Here is a 16,811-nt window from a genome sequence, read left to right on the forward strand (position 1 = left end):
TGTAGTCCAATGGAATTTGATCCATTGTGATAGCGACCGGCAGACCTAGAAGCTCCTGCCTCCTGTGTGCTCTTATTCACTTCCAAAAATGTCCTAAATCCAGTATTGAAAATGGCAGATCATCTTCGTTCCCCATCTGTTCTACAATTGAAAGAAAATCGTCCGAAGAGATACCGATGGTTTCGAGAAACTCAGTGTTATCTGGTGTGTTATCAGAAAACACGCTCGTGAGCGGTTGCATCTCACTCAATGTCGTCGTAGATACCAAGTCAGGCTCATTGACCAAAGCTTGGGTTGTGATCGGATCCGTTATGTCTTCATTCAACCCAGTTGGTACATTGCCTTCGAAGTCTTGTTCGCGTACCCGCCGAGTGAATTCGCGAAAAAGAGTCTCTAGATGGGCCAACTCTGCCTTTCGAACTTCGGCCACTAAGTTTCCTTTGCTAACCATATCGTCCAATATGGTGTGCGTCTGCTGCATTCGCGCCGGTTCGTCGGCGCCTACTGCTGCTGGGAAGAGTGCGGTGGCCATTGTCAAGTGTATGGCAGCTCCGTAGGCATATTCAAGCTCAAACGGTAGGAAGACTTCTATTTGTGATTTAGTAGTTAGGGAGAATCGTTCGAAGAATCAGGGTAACGGTTGGACAGTGCCCATACCTAGAAAACTATCATCCCCGGACAAAATTTGTAGAGTCTTCACAGCTGACTTAATGCCCGTCGAGACCAGTGTCTTCAAGGGAGACGAGAACGTCTGTGGATCTCCTCCACCCCAGCCGAAGTTCTCCAACTCTTGTTTCAAAGCGGACAGAAACAGGGGCCGCGTAGCCATGATAACACACTTGGAGAACCATTTTGTCAGTCGCATAATGACTGAGTGAATTGAGTGAACGGACCTGATGATAGAGCAAGGTAATGCTTCTTGTTCCTTTTGGCATGGTAACTACCGAGCTCTGGAACTTGAATCGAGTTATTCTCTCAATTTCCTGTGCATGACCAGCCAACGTGTGAAGTATGGACTTTGTTGAAGTCAGAAATTCACCAAGCGGGGTTTTCTCGGACCTGTAAATAGCTTCAAAACCGAAAGGTTAGTAAAAGTCTTTGCGGGATGCAGTTACGACTGACTGGTGATGATCGACGATAGCAAGCGCGAGAGTTTGACCTGGAGGCCGAGCGTTGCGTCACGCGGCGAACATATACTCGGTGGGTCAAGCACAGTCGTTATGTCGGCGTCCTGAGTATTCATGGGGACTCCAACAGAGCAGGAAAAGTGTCGGTCCATGATGTACAAAGTCCACCAGAGATTGCGGCATCGAGAAACCGCTTGAGTCCCGAGTGCATCCTCGGGAAGTTGGGTATGCAAGCCTTCCAGTTGAGCTATCCGAATTGCTTGAGCAATCTGCCAGATCATATCAGATGAATTTTTGTTGGATAGCTAGATCAGAATGAAAGTAACTCACGTATAGTTGAGCAGATTCTCTCTGATAGATCGAATACAAATAGAGACCTGCCAGGGCTAAGACCTCGATTGCTAGCAGACTGTCTTTCCATAATGAGTTGGTCTCTGGGAGCAGGGCCATGGCGCGAACGAAGAACTTAGCGCCAGGCGGTTCCTTTGAGTCTTTTGATCGTGAAAGGAAAGCTTGTCCAAAGGACAAGACGAGTAAGAACTGAACAAACCACAGAGGCGACTCTGCTGCCTTTTTGGATGCCAGACCGTAGTAGAACTCTTCCAGATTCTTCACGAAGTTCAGTTCGTCAATCAGTTGATAATTCTGGCCAAGATGGAACTTCACGGTATTGAAAAGATAGATGGCATGATCGATGGAAGGAAGCCCGCTGATATCTGGTTGCCCATCTACTGTCGAGGCCTTCCACCTCAAGGGATATATCTCATCGTTTAGAAAGCTGGGTGCACTAAACGGAGTTTCCACCTGAAGTCTCTCGGCCATCATAAGGGTGAGACGGGCTGTGAAAGACCATGTTGAAGATGGAGCTAGCCAGACTGTCGAACCTATTAGTGTGACCGTCTGGTATACTTTAGCTACTCACTTACTCCAATTACGCTTGTTTTTGTGGGTGTTTTTAATAGTCGTAGAGGGCAGCGTGAAAGGGCTTGTGTACACACACTCAGAAGAGTCTTGCATTTGAGATGACCTGTGATCAAGCGACTGAGAGTCTGGATTTCTTGAATTAGCTCAATACTACGGCATGGGAAAGGGGCTTTAGCATACTTACTGCTATCTTCGTCATCGGATCCGAACGCAGCACCACAAGACCGCTTGCTCCCTGGCGTCAATTGATGTTCCGCGCCATACCTCCGTACTCCCGAGTCTCTTCTAGTGACTTGTTCAGATCTTGAGGTGGAAGATGTCGAAATCCGTAACACACCTCTGAGAATCCACCATGGGGTTGGTCCCGTCCGAGTACTCGCATTTCATTAAACGCCGTTGGCAGTTCGCGCACGGCTCCTCGCCAGAGCATTTGATTTTACTTTGTCGACAACTGATACACCTAGCATACGATCAGTGGCTCCCTCCACGAGGCATTCTAGTCTAAGAGCAGAATCTTACGCGTTTGTTGTCCGTCTAAGTTTCCTCCTGTCGGACTCTCTATTTGCTCTGCTTGCGGGCGACATATTCCAGGACACGAAATCTGCGTGAGTCTTGATACAACTTAAAGGTAAAGACTGGTAAGATACGTTGCAATTACAGGCATGGATTGAACGCAATAACAACGTATCGAACGTATCACGACATCGGAGATAACGGCAGTGCCGGCCATCCACATATTAGATAATGTCTGGTGGTGTCGTGTGACTAAAGGCTAGGACTGGACAGGCAGGGCTTGCCGGGAAGCGGGGTTACAGGTATTCTACCCCGCAAAACCATGTTCACGGCAGTGAACAAGCTCAGGAGGAGGCAGAATTACAGGCTAACAATCGTGGCGCTGGCAATTCTAGGAATACGGCGGGATTGACCCAAGACAAGATAAAAAACCAATCTCGCACAGTCATGAAGGGGTGGAGGCGCTTAGAGAGTTGTCAAGACGATGCTGATGCCTACCGTCTGGACAAATAAATATATTTAAACCTGTGATGAGATAAGTCTTACATGTAGATAGAAGCCTCGAAGACCAGCATGGGCGCTATATGGAGCCAAGTTTGGCACCGTTCTTCTCATGGAATCATCGTTTCCTCACGAGGTATCTTCGACGCTGAAATCTCTGCCATTTATTTTCCCGCGGAAACAGTACACGTGGAAGTAGACTTGAAGCCTAATTGTCAACCCGTGCTGTCTTGATGGGATAACGAAAACAGCCATGGATCGAACCTGGTTCTCCAGCGTTCAGCTAACTAGTTTACAGGGATCGGGAGCAGGGATCGGCTCGGCTTCCAGGGCGTCGGCAGACTTGGTAGGATTCGGGACGGCTTATCTCAGGTTCGCCTCTCTTTCTACTACCTAACCACTTCCGGGTACGCCGTGAGACGTCTGAGTTCAACTGCGTGCCTCCATGCTCCTGTGATATCTGAGGATCGCCACCTTTCCAAGGCCATATTCAAATCCTTGCAGAGCGGCAACTATCGAATTCGGAGGTTCAATGACAAATCATGCTCCAGGTAAGTTCGCGGTGAGCCCTCCAAAAGGTCGCGCCAGGACAAAATCCGCAGGCGTTCTGGTGCAAGTGGTAGACGTGGACTAAGTACGCCATCATGCACGAGTTCGTAAATCTTGGATTAGAATGGCTGCAATGTTTTAGAAAATCTACCCAGCAGACTTTCCAGACTTGAAGCCTGAATATCGCGATATGAGAGATTAACAGCTATTCGGCGACATCAAACTCGACAGTTCCCCATCCCTCAAACGTGCAAGACCAACGACCGGCTTCCTGCATCGGCGCCGCCTGCAGGCAGCTACCAGGCAAGATCACCTGCCCTGCATCGAATCCAACGTCGTAACTTGCAAGCTTATTTGCTAGCCATGCCACGGCGGACAGTGGGTTGCCAAGTACATTTCTGGTGTTGCCCGACATAACCTCCTTTTCATTGAAACGTAGGGCGCCTCTAGTGTTGCTCAAGGTGAGATCAGTAAGCCGGCGAGGCGTACCCCCGAGGATGACGGCGCCGGTGGACCCATTGTCAGCCAGTGTGTCCTGGAGGTCGATGGCCCAATCTCGCACTCTGGAGTCGATAATCTCTATCGCAGGGATGGCGTAGTCTATGGCATTGATGACGTCCGCCACAGTGACGTTGGGTCCTTTGAGAGGGCCTTTCAGCACAAAAGCTGGCTCAAGCTCGACGTAAGGTCTGATGAAGTCCTTGAGGCTAAGAGTCGTTCCTTCGAATATGAAAGTGCTCGCGAGGAGGAAGCCGTAATCAGGTTGGTCCAGGCCAAAGGCGTCTTGCATGACCTTTGCGATATTGCCGAGTTTGTATCCTACGACTCTGTCGCCATCTTGGCTAACGGCATTCTTGACAGTGATCTTTTGGACTTTGAATGCTCCATCGGGATCAAGACTTGTCCATTTCTTGCTTGGTGGGTCAATAGGCTCTTTGCTGATACGGGCGGTGCGAAGAGCCGACGAGATCTCCTGGAGCTCAGAGTCCTGCATTATGTCTCTAGAATCTTGCCGTCGAAAGATTTGTTCAGTCTGCGAAGTCGTTTGATTGTCTCTCTAAGGCAACGATGGTGAAGTATGCGTGTATTTGTGCTGCATGATACAATCCATTATTATGTATTAGCACGAATTGTAGACCCAGGTGTGACTTGTCTGATTTCGAATATGCTTCCGGCGTGGGCTCTGAAAGTATGTGTCCTGAATCTGTTTTCAGTCAATCCTTTCCGACAGAGAATTACCATCCGTGTCGGATATGCCGATGACTTATCTTCTACACCCGGGATCAATGCTTCAAGCCTGTCGACCGCCGGTATCTAGCCAGCAACGGCATACCCGACCCATGCCATCCGGCCAGCTCTAGCCGCCACCTCCCACATCAATCGGCTAGATATTACGAATGGGGTCTCTCGGCATGTAGATCATAGATGCAAGCTCAAGCTGATGATGTACGCGTTGCTGCTTTATTCTTCTTCAGTTTTCATACCCCGGACGAAGTACAGCCAGCCCCTAAACCTTCTGTGTGCGCAAATCTGTTCTACTAGCTCGATGCGACGGGGTTCTCCCCTTCAATTAGGCAATTTGTTACGCAAGTAAGCCGTCAACTGCTCGGTTTTGAAATGAGAATTGAGCCCAGCAGAAGCGTGAGTCTGGAGTCTTGCAAGAAAGAAGTTGTTATTTTTAACAACATATGTACCTTCCGTCGTTTTGGCAGGGACGATTAGCGGGACAAGCATCCTAGTTACATGACGTTTTCGGTGAATCAGACATACCTTGGACCTATGACCGACACCATGCCTAGTGTCCAAGCATTTTGAACCGATGGAGCTGATCCGAGGTAAATGGTAATTGAGAACTATTGATAGGTCCTGCTTGATCTCTGCCTTGTTCGAGATTTCCAATGTTCCACACTGGAATTTGCTGGTATTTTTAAGCTCAAGAAACCCCTAGACTAATGCGTCTATCATTCATACTTGCCCTTTCTCTTCTCTACAAAAGCTGCTCAGACTTCAAAAATCCGCAACATCTCTGAAGATACCAAACCACCAATCCTCTGTCAGCTTTTTTGCTGGCAATATGAGCTCTCCGTCGATCGCCTCAGAGCCGAAGGCTTCGGTTACGAAGATGAATTCTAAAACCAGTGACAAGACTGAAGTGGTCAACGGGGAAATTCTACACGTTCCCGACCATTTGCAACGACATCTTACTCCACGCCAGGTTCAGTTCGTAGCCATCGGTGGCTCCATTGGGACTGCACTGTTTGTGAGCATTGGATACGGACTCATGCGGGGAGCAGCAAGTTTGCTTATTGCATTCGTGCTCCATGCATTGGCTATTGCTCAAGTAAACAACTCGCTTGCCGAAATGACTGTCTTCATGCCCGTAAGCGCTGCGTTCATCCATCACGCCAGCGCCTGGGTTGACGACGCGTGGGGTTTCATGATCGGCTGGAACTTCTTCCTCTTCGAAGCTCTTCTCATTCCATTTGAGATTACGGCTTTAGACATGGTCTTGACCTTCTGGAGGGACGACATTCCTTCGGCTGCGGTGATTACCGTTTGCATTGTGCTCTACGCGTAGGTCCCGCCTTGTCAGTTGAGACCGAAGGACAAGCATGCTAAAATACCCTCCCCTCAGCCTTTGCAATGCACTCATGGTCAAATACTTTGGTGAAACAGAATTTTGGCTTGCAGGAGGGAAACTTCTACTCATTGGAATATTGTTCTTCTTCACCTTCATTACCATGGTTGGAGGCAATCCGCAGCATGATGCATACGGATTCCGGAATTGGTCTAAGCCAGTAGGACACCTTTACTTTCTTCATGTACGCTTATCAACCTTGTTTTGCAAGTGACTTACCTTGAGACTAGGGCCCTTTTGTCGAGTACATTGACAAGGGCGACTTGGGCCGCTTCCATGGGTTCCTTGCCGCACTATGGCAAGCTGCTTTCACTATTGTCGGCCCCGAATACCTGGCCACCGTTGCTGGCGAAGCGCAGCGGCCTCGCACAACCATGAAGGCAGCCTTCAAGTCTGTGTACTGGCGATTTGGAATATTCTTCATTGGTGGTGCACTGTGTGTTGGCATCGTCCTGCCGGCCAATGACCCGACGCTTTTGAGCGTGTTGAGCTCAGGCGAGACGGGCACCGGAGCAGCCTCACCCTTCGTCATTGCCATGAAGAACATGAACGTCGGGGTTCTGCCGCACTTGGTCAACGCTCTACTGTTGACGAGTATCTATTCGGCCGGAAATGCCTATGTCTACTGCTCCTCTCGCAGTCTTTACGGCTTGGCGTTGAACGGCCATGCTCCGAAGTTTCTCACAAAGTGCACCGAGCAAGGTGTTCCCATCTACTGTCTGTTTGTGGCGCTCGCCTTTGCCTGTCTTTCATTCCTCAAGGTAGGCAGTGGCTCTGTGAAGGTTCTGACTTGGTAAGTTGAGCCTTGGTACTTTTCGAAGCCTGTTCCGATGGCCACGTGGACCAACATGAGCTAACCTGAAAGGCTCACAAATCTCATCACTGGCGGAACTCTGGTGACTTACATCGTTATTTGCATCAACTATCTCTTCTTCTACCGAGCCTTGAAAGCTCAGGACTTCAACAGATCTGATCTCCCCTACCGCGGATATCTCCAGCCCTATGGCACTTGGGTTGCTTTGATTTGGCTCATGGCGGTGGAGATCTTCTACGGGTATGCCATCTTCTTACGGGGCCGGTGGGATATGGGAATCTTCTTCAGCAACTACACCATGGGATTCCTCGCGATCTGTCTGTTCTGCGGTTGGAAGATCCTCAAGCGCACTAAATTCGTCAGGCCCGAGCACGCCGATTTGGTTTGGATCCGGCCGGCAGTCGACGAACACGAAGCGGTGATGGCGGGTAACGAGAATGAGGTAAGGCTCCGCAGACGTTTAGCTCAAATGGTGAGGGTCAATTTGAAACTTGGCCGGGCACCCCGGAGCCCTCGGGTTTAGTCCACCACCTTTTGTTCGTGATTACAGTACATATCGGGCTGCACGCTGTTCTTGACACAATTCCGAGGTGTTGAGGTCCGGAAATCGGACTCGGACTCGCACGATTGATGCGTTCATAGCTACACTGCCCTTCTGAATACTGTTGAATACGAATACCTACCTTACAGGGACGTGTGTACCGAGCACTGCATGCCGATGACTGCGGTGGCTTTGAGTTGCCACTGCTTCGGCTGGTCCCTACGTAAACAACATCGGATATTACCTTTCAAGGCCTCTGACGCCATTCCTCTCCAGCCACTGTGCGGGGAAGGGATCTCAGAGCGGCAACAGGGTCCTATCATCTTTGGGTGCAGGGCAAAGAGCTCATCGTGGCGCTGTTAAGGGGGCCCTGACAGACAATCAGGGGCTTTGTGGCGGGCCTCGTTTGGCTCCTGATGGTCCCATTGTGCATCTCTCTGGGTCTGTTTGGCCCGGTTCAGAAGCTTTTAGAAACATCAGAACAAGCTACGTGGCAGGGGCCCGAGAGTGCCCAGACTTTAACGTGTTCGTTTGCATACCAAGAGCCGTGCCGACTCCCGGGGCTGTGTCTGCGCGGTGGGCCGTGAACCTTGACGCGGTGTTCCCGATTGGATCGAAAGAGAGGATACGCGCGGACATTCTGAGTCGAGACTTTCATAAGCCTCACCCCACCATGGCGGCGGTGTAAATATTCTTAGGTACGGAGATCCGTACATGTATCACAAGCTTCGTTGACCCCATTGTTGGAGGCTCAAGGAAGTTTATATAACCTTCGTTTCCCCGCATCTTAGCTCTCGATCCTGTAGCATCTGAATCTGAGACATCTTTGATCATCAACATAATAAGATCCAAGTTGGAATCGTAATTTTTGTATCAAACCCCATCATCATGAGTTACTATGGCAACAACGGTGAGGGTGGATACCCGCAAGGTGGCTACCAACAAGGAGGAGGCTTCCAGCAACAGGGAGGCCATCATCAGGGCGGCTACCAACAAGGCCGCCCTCCTGTTGGCGAGGCTGGATCATACTATGGTCAAAACCAGCCAGGCCAGCAGCAGTTTGGCACGCAGCATGGACACGGCCAAGAAGGATACGGACAACAACAAGGGGGCTACGGCCAATCTCAGCACCAGTCGGGACCCCCTCCTTACCAGAACCAAGGCAACTACGGCAACCAGGGATACCGCAACGACGGCCCGCCTGGATCCAACGGCCCGGAGGGTGAGGATGGAGAGCGTGGTCTGACGGGTGCTCTTGCTGGCGGCGCTGCCGGCGCCTTCGGCGGTCACAAGGTTGGCGGTAACTACGGCCACAGCAAGGCCAGCACTTTTATCGGTGCCGTCGCAGGAGCTTTTGCCGGCCACAAATTACAGGATGGTGTGTCTGACTGGAAGGACAAGCGTGACGAGGAGAAGAAGCACGACCACGACCAGAAGCATGAGCACGACCGCCCTCACTCCCCTCCTAAGGACCACCACCACGGTGGACACCACGACGACCGCCACGGCGATGACAAGCCTCGCAGTGGAAACTACGGCGGTGGCTTCACCGGTTCAGCTAGAGACATCCGTCTTGACGCCCATGGAGAGTACAACCTCCACGCGTCATGCAAGCGTCGCGATGGCGAGTGGCAGGGCAGCACCATCAGCCTGAACAGAATTCTCGAGAATGACCACGGTAGCTTCCGCTGGTCTTCTGGTGGCGGCGGTGGCGGCGACTCTTCCGTGACCGTCCAGCAGGGTGATACCCTCCGCAACATCGCCGCGAGATTCAATGTCGGGTTCGAGGAGATTGCGAGACACAACAACATTCCCAACCCGGACCAGATCTGGCCCGGCCAGGTCCTTCAGGTTCCCGGCCGGGGTGGCAACTCCGGCGGCAACTTCGGCGCCTCTGCACGGGACGCCCGTCTGGTTCAGGGTGGCCAGGTTCTCGAGGCTGAGCTGTCCCGCAACGGCCAGTGGGTGCGTAGCTCTATCAATTTGGATGAGAGAATAGGAAACAACAACGGAACCTTGCACCTCGTTTAGAAGGTTGCAAGGAGATGAGCATAAAAGCGGATTGAAATTAACTCTAGCGACACTCTAAATTGAGACTGACCAAACGGTTAAGAACTTGCATTGACAGTAGTACTTCACTTGGTTCTTTGATTTGAATGTTCCATGTGATAAGTCGGCATCATGCAGCCTAAGTAATTTGATTTTGCTTTTTCAGCTTATTCACCAACTGACTATCTACAGACGCGTGCTGATGCCGCCGGTCACAATCATCTTGATCGTCAAGTAGTCTTCAAGACCATATTTGCTGCCTTCACGGCCAAAGCCGGAATGCTTGACGCCTCCGAATCTGATGGGTGTTAGTTTTGATCAACAAGACGACGCGAATCATGAAGTACTTACGGCGCAGACGCGTCTGAGATGACACCGGTGTTGATGGCAACCATTCCAAACTCCAGAAGTTCCGATACCCGAGTTGATCTAGCTAGGTTGTTCGTGATGACATAGGAGGCTAGTCCGACTTCAGACTTATTGGCCCTGTCAATGACCTCCTTTTCAGTGGAGAACTTCGTCAGTGCCGCAAGGGGGCCAAATGTCTCTTCCTGTGTCACTTTCATAGAGTCGTCGACGTCTCCGAGAATGGTGAGCTCGTGGAAGTTCTTGCCGGCTGATGGTAGCCGGTTGCCGCCCAGCAAGACCTTTGCGTTCTTGGAGATGGCGTCTTTGATATGCTCCTCTACCTTGCCAACACCATTGGTCAAGGGTCCATGAGTAACCGACGCGTCGGCGCCGTTGCCAACACGGAACTTTCTGACTTCCTCCACTAGCCTCTGGCTGAACCTATCATAGATGCCTTCCTGCACAAAGATTCGGTTGGCGCACACGCATGTCTGACCAGTGACTTTAAATTTGGAGACGAGCACGCTTGAGATTGCAATTTCCATGTCTGCATCATCGAACACGATGAAGGGTGCATTGCCTCCTAGCTCGAGACTCAATTTCTTGAGAGTGCTGCTTGACTGTTGCATCAACAATTTGCCAACTCGGGTTGAACCCGTGAAAGAGATCTTCTTCACGATGTCTGACTCGCACAATGCAAGTCCAAGCTGAGGTGTGTTTTCCAATGCCGTGACAACGTTGAAGACTCCGGGAGGTACGCCGGCCCTCTCGCAAAGCACAGCTAGCGCGTTTGAAGAGAATGGAGTAAGTCCATCAGACTTCATGACCACAGTACACCCGGCTGCTAGAGCTGCCGAGACCTTGCGGGCACCCATCGCGAGAGGGAAGTTCCAAGGTACGATCAAGCCACAGACGCCGACGGGCTCTTTGACGACGCGGGTCCTGTAAGTTGGGTTGCTGTGGGGGATGATGTCTCCGTAGATACGAGCAGCCTCTTCGCCATACCACTCGAAGAAGCTTGCCCCAAACATCACCTCGCCCTCAGCGTCTCCCTTGGCTTTGCCATTTTCGGCGGTGATGATCCTGCCAAGGTCTTCCTTGTTGTCGGCCAAGAGATCAAAGATGCGCCCGATGATGCGGCTTCTTTGGCGGCCGGACAATGCTTTCCATTCCGGGAATGCTTTGGCTGCAGCGTCGATGGCGCTGTTCAAGTCGCCAATGGTTGACTCAGGACATGTTCCGATGAGTTCCTCTGTTGCCGGGTTGGTGACCGGAAAGGTGTAGCCAGAGTCTGACAGCGCCCATTGCCCGTTGATGTACAACTTCTGGACAAAGAGACTGGGGTCTTTCAATGAAGATGCAAGGGAAGACATCGCGCAAAAGAGATTGATTAGAATTCAGGGGGAGAGGTGCTGGCGATCAATGCTTGAAGGCCTGTGTAAGGTGAAGAGCCCCCTATTCGTGGCATTTTGCTCAGGTAATAGTTGAGCAGATTCACATTTATCGTCTCGCGGGACCGATAGCGGTTCATCGATGCGACATCCCACACACGAGCTTGATAGGGAAACTGAAATGGGAGCCGGACACTCGAGCGCGTCTTCGGTGCGGGGTTCGGAGGGGCAAGCAGGTCTCGGGTCTGATAGCCGCAAGCGGAGGGGCGGGAGACAGGGATCGGGTGCGATCTCGGATCGGCTTGTTTGTGAGCACTACAATGATGAGAAGCCGAAGTGGTTGCACGTTAGATATCGCGGGTTTTCTTACTTGGAAAGATTAGAATCATGGCGATGAAACGATACACACGTGAACACATGCATTTCTTGGCTCTAGATGAGATGTCGACAAACTTTCGGGCTCGTAGGCAGTGCCAGGCACACCGAAGCCCAACCAACTAGAGGTACCTAGCGCACACTGTTGGCGATGGCTGGGTTGATGTTTTGCCTGTGAAACGTACGCTGTGTATCGAACTTTTTGGATCTTAATTATATCATAGAGCCTTCGTCTTGGGGATAAGAGATTGTCGTAGCTACCAGAAAATTGTGCTGTTGCCACAACTCTTAGTACTTCACTTGCACATCACAAACTCAGGATCATCAATCATCGTTTGGGAACACAGCCATGGCTTATATCACGTTCGTAACTCCATCCCCCTTGGCAAAGCTTAGCTTCACGCCCATCATCAAGAACGACCTAAAGCCAGCACCCCCAACCAAGCCCGAGGTCTTTAACCCAGACAAGCATCTTGCATTCGTCCAGGATCCGAAGAAGCTGTCTCTCAAAGATGTGTCACTGCCCGAAGACATCGGGATTTCTCCGGTCGCATGTTCAGAGCCGTTCCCTCTTTTCACAGAAGAGGCCATACAGAACATGAGACAAGAGATCTTTACCACCGAGGTCTGGGAGAACTGCTTGCACAGTACCAAATTTGCGCCGTGCCAGCTGCGTGGCCACTGCCCAAAGTATGCTCCTACCATTCTCCATCGTTTTCAGGGACATATTATTCTAGTTAAGCTTACATTAGAGACAGGTACGCACCTTTCATGAACCAAGCTTGGAACAACCCGAAGACGTTGGCTATCATCTCCCAAGTCGCTGGAGTGGACCTCATTCCCAACATTCAATACGAAGTCGGCAACATCAACATATCCGTTCAGAACAAAAGTAGTGACCAGGACAAGACCCAGGCGAAGGCTGGAGACAACACCTCCGTGACCAAGTGGCATTACGATGCTTTTCCTTTCGTGTGTGTTGTCATGATGAGTGATGCGACAAACATGGTAGGTGGGGAGACGGCAATCAAGACGGGAACGGGAGAAATCCTCAAGGTCAGGGGCCCGCAGATGGTACGTACAAGTCTTTTGTCTTTTTCTCAACTGCGACTGAGGTGCTGATCTTTGCTAGGGATCCGCAGTCATCCTCCAAGGAAGATATGTCGAACATCAAGCCCTTGCAGCCATCGGCGGCGCGGAGCGTATCACTATGATCACATCTTTCCGTCCCCGAAATCCTTGTGTTAAGGACGATTCAGTCCTGACTTCTATCAGACCAATTTCTGAGCACTCGGAGCTATACTACCAATGGGCCAAGTACAGGGTTGAGGTGGTGCAGGAACGGCTTCAGACATTTCTAAAGACTCTGGTCGAAGACAATGAAGGAGACAAGCCGACGAATGTCAGAAGAATCAAGGAATTCTTGGCACAACAGCAGGACTACATTGGGATAACTAATGAGGAAATCGTGGAAACGCGAGGCCCATACCTTGCCTGGGAGGGAAGTTGAGTTTATCTCATTTTCATCGCTCATCTGGTGAGTTACAGACAGACATGAGACAATTAGTCAATAGGACTCCATGTGAAGCCCTTTACACTATAGAAGCGACGAACCTGACTCCTGTCTGATCTTAGAAGTATCATAACATATCTAGCATAAGGATGACTTGTCAACCGGGAAAAAGACTGCGATTGCTTAGAAGCGTGATCCAGTCACCAAGAACCAATCTCTGAATGTCAACCTATCCCAATTCTACTTCAGGTGTCCGATATAAAAGAGTCATCGACATCTTACAGTGCGGCAAGGGAACTTGAAGGGAGCAGAAGAAGAGGTTTAAAACATTAGAAAGTATTGCAGAAAGCCAAACAATGTTGAAAATTGCCATCTTGAGGCGTCGTAACAGAATTGTGATGTACAAACCTATGCTTTTATATTTCCCATTCAGCCTGACTCCACCACTACGCGATGTTCCAAATCAGCGGTCTCATCCAAGTCACTAAAGTTAGGCAAGGGTTCGCAGCTGATGTAATATAGGTACAAGATTGAGAATATCGCTTGAATTTTCTGTGGGTTTGCCGCGACCAGCTGAAATAGAGAACGGGTCCAGTCTTCTCTATGGTACTGGAGGACATTTAATGTTGTTGAGTTCGATGTCATGGGGGCCATGAGACCTTGCTTCGCCTCTGTGAGGGAGATTGAGATCCATAGCTGCGTCGCGTTCCTGCCGATGAAACTTGGATCGAATCAAGTGCATGATTCCTGCTCCCAATGATTCGCTCTTCCGGGATGCCAGTCTCTCAAGGAGCCTCGATGGATGCGGAGAGCCGGCTTCGATTTCAAGATCCTGATCTATCTTAGGCTGCCCTGCCTTGAACTGTCGAAACTTGCCGGCAAAGCGTTTGAAGAAGATAATTATCGCATAGAATAGTCTCTCCATATTCATGAAGAGGATCGAGACAGTAGTACTCATACTTTGTGCAGTAACTCGGACCCCAATTGTAGCAATGAATACGTGAACCATCATTAGCACGGCAAAGACCACCGCCGTGAGCAAAAACACTGGCCATGAGCGACTGAGAGGCATGATATTGGTACTCATGATAGACGCGCTTAGGGAAAGTGGCATGAATAACTGCAATAATCCAGGTTAATTCAAGTCACGGAAGCATTCTATCTGATTCACTTAACACTCACCATGAATGTGCTCGTGAGAATTCGAATCCTTCGCTCTGTTTGATGCTTGGTGGTCTGTAGTACTGAATATTGAGGGGTCTGTGTAGCAGTGTCAGCCACAAACCTTTAGGTGTTTTTGAGACCTTTTGATATCGCCATACGGGAGAGTACTTGACTTGACACAAGCTTTTCATCGAGTGCAAGGAATCTTCGTAGTTCCTGACATTTCCGATTGCCTTTAACATGTCTTGGCGACAGGCATCAAAAGGGAATGATGGCCGGGTCTGCAACCCGTCGAAATAAGAGTCTAATTGATCTTCCTGGAATCTTTCCCATGACTCAATAGTTCCTGAGATAGTATGAAGTAGCTGAGTGATCAAGGCTTCAGTATGGGCCAGTCGAATCTGTGACTCAAGCTTGTTGTCCTGGAATGGAGACCCTCGCATTCTTCTGTCACTCTCTTGCGAAAGCTTTGAGTGCGTTAGAACTGGTCAACTGTCTATTGGAAGATGAGACTTGCCTGATTCGCAATGGCCTGATCGAGAAACTGTACCGTCCGGGCCCACTCGTTATCGAATTGCCTAAGACGAATACGCAAGATAGCAAGAAAGTATTCTCTTGGATCCCACAGTGCACCAAGAGGTAACTTTCCACAGGAGACAGGGTCTGTTAGTAACTCTCTGTCCGTGTAGTCGGCGAGAGCCCGGAGGCTTTCTTCGCCATCCAAGTGTGAATCGGCAAAACAGTAGGCCGTCCACCTTGCTTCGTCAAATCCTGTCACTAGCAGTGAGATGTGACGCTCATCTAGAGACTGCGGGGTGCTCGCATCATGAGTTCGACGCGTGGATGGAAAGAGAAAAGAAAGATCTATCGACTGGCGAATCTCGTCTGTTCCACTGTCGCCGTTAGAATTTCCCTTGCGATACCGCAAGACGAAGGTCGGAATCTGAAAATGCAGGTTGAATGTTCTCAGACCCGGTGACTGCTAACTAGTTATTGGGAAATTCCATATTGCATATTTGACTTAGCTACTCACGCGTATTGCGACCCCAAAATAGGGCCGAAAGGTCACATGTTTGTAAATAGCCTCTGCTAATCCCTCTCGCTCTGCTCTAGAGCTAGTCATGGCAAGGCAAAGTATTCAATACGGGTCAGGATTTTGAACGAATCTATTCCTGGCGTCAGAGGAATCAGATGATTTACGGATCAACTTGAACTTACAGAATTCGTCTGTCGGCATCAAGGTGTCCACTCTCTCCAAACCGCTATTGAGAAGTCAGCAACTTAATTGATCAGATAACACACGGTTTTCGAACCTTGAGACTCATTTGTTCGAAAAGCTCCCTTGCTGTGAGAATGCCTAGGAATGAGCGGGGTTGATGGCTTCGGCTTTCTCGCTGATCCAGCCATATAGTCGACCTTTCAGTTGCATTGGTTTCCAAAGAGTCTAGTGTTGCCATTCGACAAAAGTCTTGAACTTTATGGATTTTGTGAGAAGATGAAGTTGCATCGTAATCGTAGAACATAGCCCACATATCATTAGCATGCTTGTTTCGAATATTGTCTAGCATTCTGTCATTGAATAAAGCAATCAGAGTTGATCTCTCAGGGCCAATGAAATATGGCCAGCTAGGTGCGAAGGATTCGTATTCCAGCTCCAATGGGCTAAGATACTGTGTGATTCCTCTTTGAGGCAGATCAATGTCGCTCCCTATTTGTGAAAGGGGTGGCGTAGGAAGTAGGGCATTATCGGTTTGAGTTGAGGCGTCTCTGCTGGGCGACTTAGGAACGAGGTAATTACCAGTCCACCAACTGTGAGGCCTAACTATAGCGGCCAAATTGATCTCGGAGTCGCATGAAGCCATAATGACGTGGAAGCCCATAGAGGCAAGGTCGTCAAAGACTTCGACGGCCGGAACCAAGTAAGCTATTCCTGTACCCGGACAGCCACTGACTATATGGCCGTAGAAGGCGCCTGACTCTTGGTCCAGTACAGCTCCTCCCGAATCCCCGAAGTTGAACTCGCTGTCGTTCAGCCGCACAATTTGAAGACTTTGAAAGGAGTTTTGATCGGCCCTTTTGAATAAAGTTCTCCCGGGTAGGTGAGCACCCGTTCGAATAGACCCAGCCTCCCCAGCTACGACTATGCTCTTCCTTCCCGGAGGCATTGAATCACAATTGCGTATTTTGAGCAATCTCGTCGTATCTCCAATCGGAATTTCGAGGTTGTTAATAGAATCGGAGACCTTTGGGGGTGGTGTGAGCACGAGTGCATAATCGAGCCCTGGGGATGACCCTCGGCTGCTGCGGATGCTGATCACCCCGACTTTCTTTGTAGCTTTGAGGTGCGGCATATCAGCAAAGTTG

The 16,811-nt window shown here is 50.1% G+C and overlaps 7 protein-coding genes across 7 annotated transcripts; 3 read left to right on the forward strand and 4 right to left on the reverse strand.

The window, feature by feature from the left end:
• Positions 1-76: 76 nt before the first annotated feature.
• Positions 77-2,635, reverse strand: BDP55DRAFT_693686 (uncharacterized protein; the record flags this gene model as incomplete). Its single annotated transcript, XM_060577258.1, has 9 exons — positions 77-588; positions 658-838; positions 894-1,069; positions 1,123-1,396; positions 1,458-2,002; positions 2,054-2,194; positions 2,232-2,278; positions 2,389-2,511; positions 2,571-2,635. 9 exons carry the CDS (start codon positions 2,633-2,635, stop codon positions 77-79), a joined length of 2,064 nt encoding a protein of 687 aa, XP_060430011.1.
• A 1,184-nt stretch (positions 2,636-3,819) lies between these two features.
• Positions 3,820-4,608, reverse strand: BDP55DRAFT_551822 (TodF product hydratase; the record flags this gene model as incomplete). The annotated part of the gene is made up of 1 exon (XM_060569145.1): positions 3,820-4,608. The coding sequence occupies one exon, from the start codon at positions 4,606-4,608 to the stop codon at positions 3,820-3,822; it is 789 nt and encodes a 262-aa protein (XP_060430012.1).
• A 991-nt stretch (positions 4,609-5,599) lies between these two features.
• On the forward strand, positions 5,600-7,685 carry BDP55DRAFT_609817 (general amino acid permease-like protein AGP2). Its single transcript, XM_060571164.1, has 4 exons — positions 5,600-6,188; positions 6,250-6,412; positions 6,483-7,045; positions 7,118-7,685. The coding sequence occupies exons 1-4, from the start codon at positions 5,689-5,691 to the stop codon at positions 7,587-7,589; spliced, it is 1,698 nt and encodes a 565-aa protein (XP_060430013.1). The 5' UTR covers positions 5,600-5,688; the 3' UTR covers positions 7,590-7,685.
• Positions 7,686-8,495: 810 nt separating this feature from the next.
• BDP55DRAFT_631705 (CVNH domain-containing protein) lies at positions 8,496-9,638 on the forward strand (the record flags this gene model as incomplete). Its single annotated transcript, XM_060572317.1, has 1 exon — positions 8,496-9,638. The coding sequence occupies one exon, from the start codon at positions 8,496-8,498 to the stop codon at positions 9,636-9,638; it is 1,143 nt and encodes a 380-aa protein (XP_060430014.1).
• Positions 9,639-9,842: 204 nt separating this feature from the next.
• Positions 9,843-11,377, reverse strand: BDP55DRAFT_551582 (NAD-dependent aldehyde dehydrogenase; the record flags this gene model as incomplete). The annotated part of the gene is made up of 2 exons (XM_060569124.1): positions 9,843-9,954; positions 10,008-11,377. 2 exons carry the CDS (start codon positions 11,375-11,377, stop codon positions 9,843-9,845), a joined length of 1,482 nt encoding a protein of 493 aa, XP_060430015.1.
• A 742-nt stretch (positions 11,378-12,119) lies between these two features.
• On the forward strand, positions 12,120-13,280 carry BDP55DRAFT_693690 (uncharacterized protein; the record flags this gene model as incomplete). Its single annotated transcript, XM_060577259.1, has 3 exons — positions 12,120-12,460; positions 12,529-12,844; positions 12,903-13,280. The coding sequence occupies 3 exons, from the start codon at positions 12,120-12,122 to the stop codon at positions 13,278-13,280; spliced, it is 1,035 nt and encodes a 344-aa protein (XP_060430016.1).
• Positions 13,281-13,384: 104 nt separating this feature from the next.
• Positions 13,385-15,661, reverse strand: BDP55DRAFT_119083 (uncharacterized protein). The gene is made up of 5 exons (XM_060565437.1): positions 15,481-15,661; positions 14,965-15,426; positions 14,606-14,914; positions 14,466-14,543; positions 13,385-14,403 (listed from the first exon to the last, which is right to left on the reverse strand). Exons 1-5 carry the CDS (start codon positions 15,568-15,570, stop codon positions 13,885-13,887), a joined length of 1,458 nt encoding a protein of 485 aa, XP_060430017.1. The 5' UTR covers positions 15,571-15,661; the 3' UTR covers positions 13,385-13,884.
• Positions 15,662-16,811: the final 1,150 nt, after the last annotated feature.

The sequence above is a fragment of the Colletotrichum godetiae genome (genome assembly GCF_030913485.1).
Source record: "Colletotrichum godetiae strain CBS 193.32 chromosome Unknown BDP55scaffold_19, whole genome shotgun sequence".
Lineage (NCBI taxonomy): Eukaryota > Fungi > Ascomycota > Sordariomycetes > Glomerellales > Glomerellaceae > Colletotrichum > Colletotrichum godetiae.

Coding starts and splice junctions, on each gene's coding strand:
- BDP55DRAFT_119083 (XM_060565437.1), bottom strand. CDS start 15,570: ATGACTAGCTCTAGAGCAGAGCGAGAGGGATTAGCAGAGGCTATTTAC. Junction 15,427..15,480: donor ATTTTGGGGTCGCAATACGC/GTGAGTAGCTAA, acceptor ACTAGTTAGCAG/TCACCGGGTCTGAGAACATT. Junction 14,404..14,465: donor TTCTCACGAGCACATTCATG/GTGAGTGTTAAG, acceptor GGATTATTGCAG/TTATTCATGCCACTTTCCCT.
- BDP55DRAFT_609817 (XM_060571164.1), top strand. CDS start 5,689: ATGAGCTCTCCGTCGATCGCCTCAGAGCCGAAGGCTTCGGTTACGAAG. Junction 6,189..6,249: donor GTTTGCATTGTGCTCTACGC/GTAGGTCCCGCC, acceptor CCCTCCCCTCAG/CCTTTGCAATGCACTCATGG. Junction 7,046..7,117: donor TCTGTGAAGGTTCTGACTTG/GTAAGTTGAGCC, acceptor CTAACCTGAAAG/GCTCACAAATCTCATCACTG.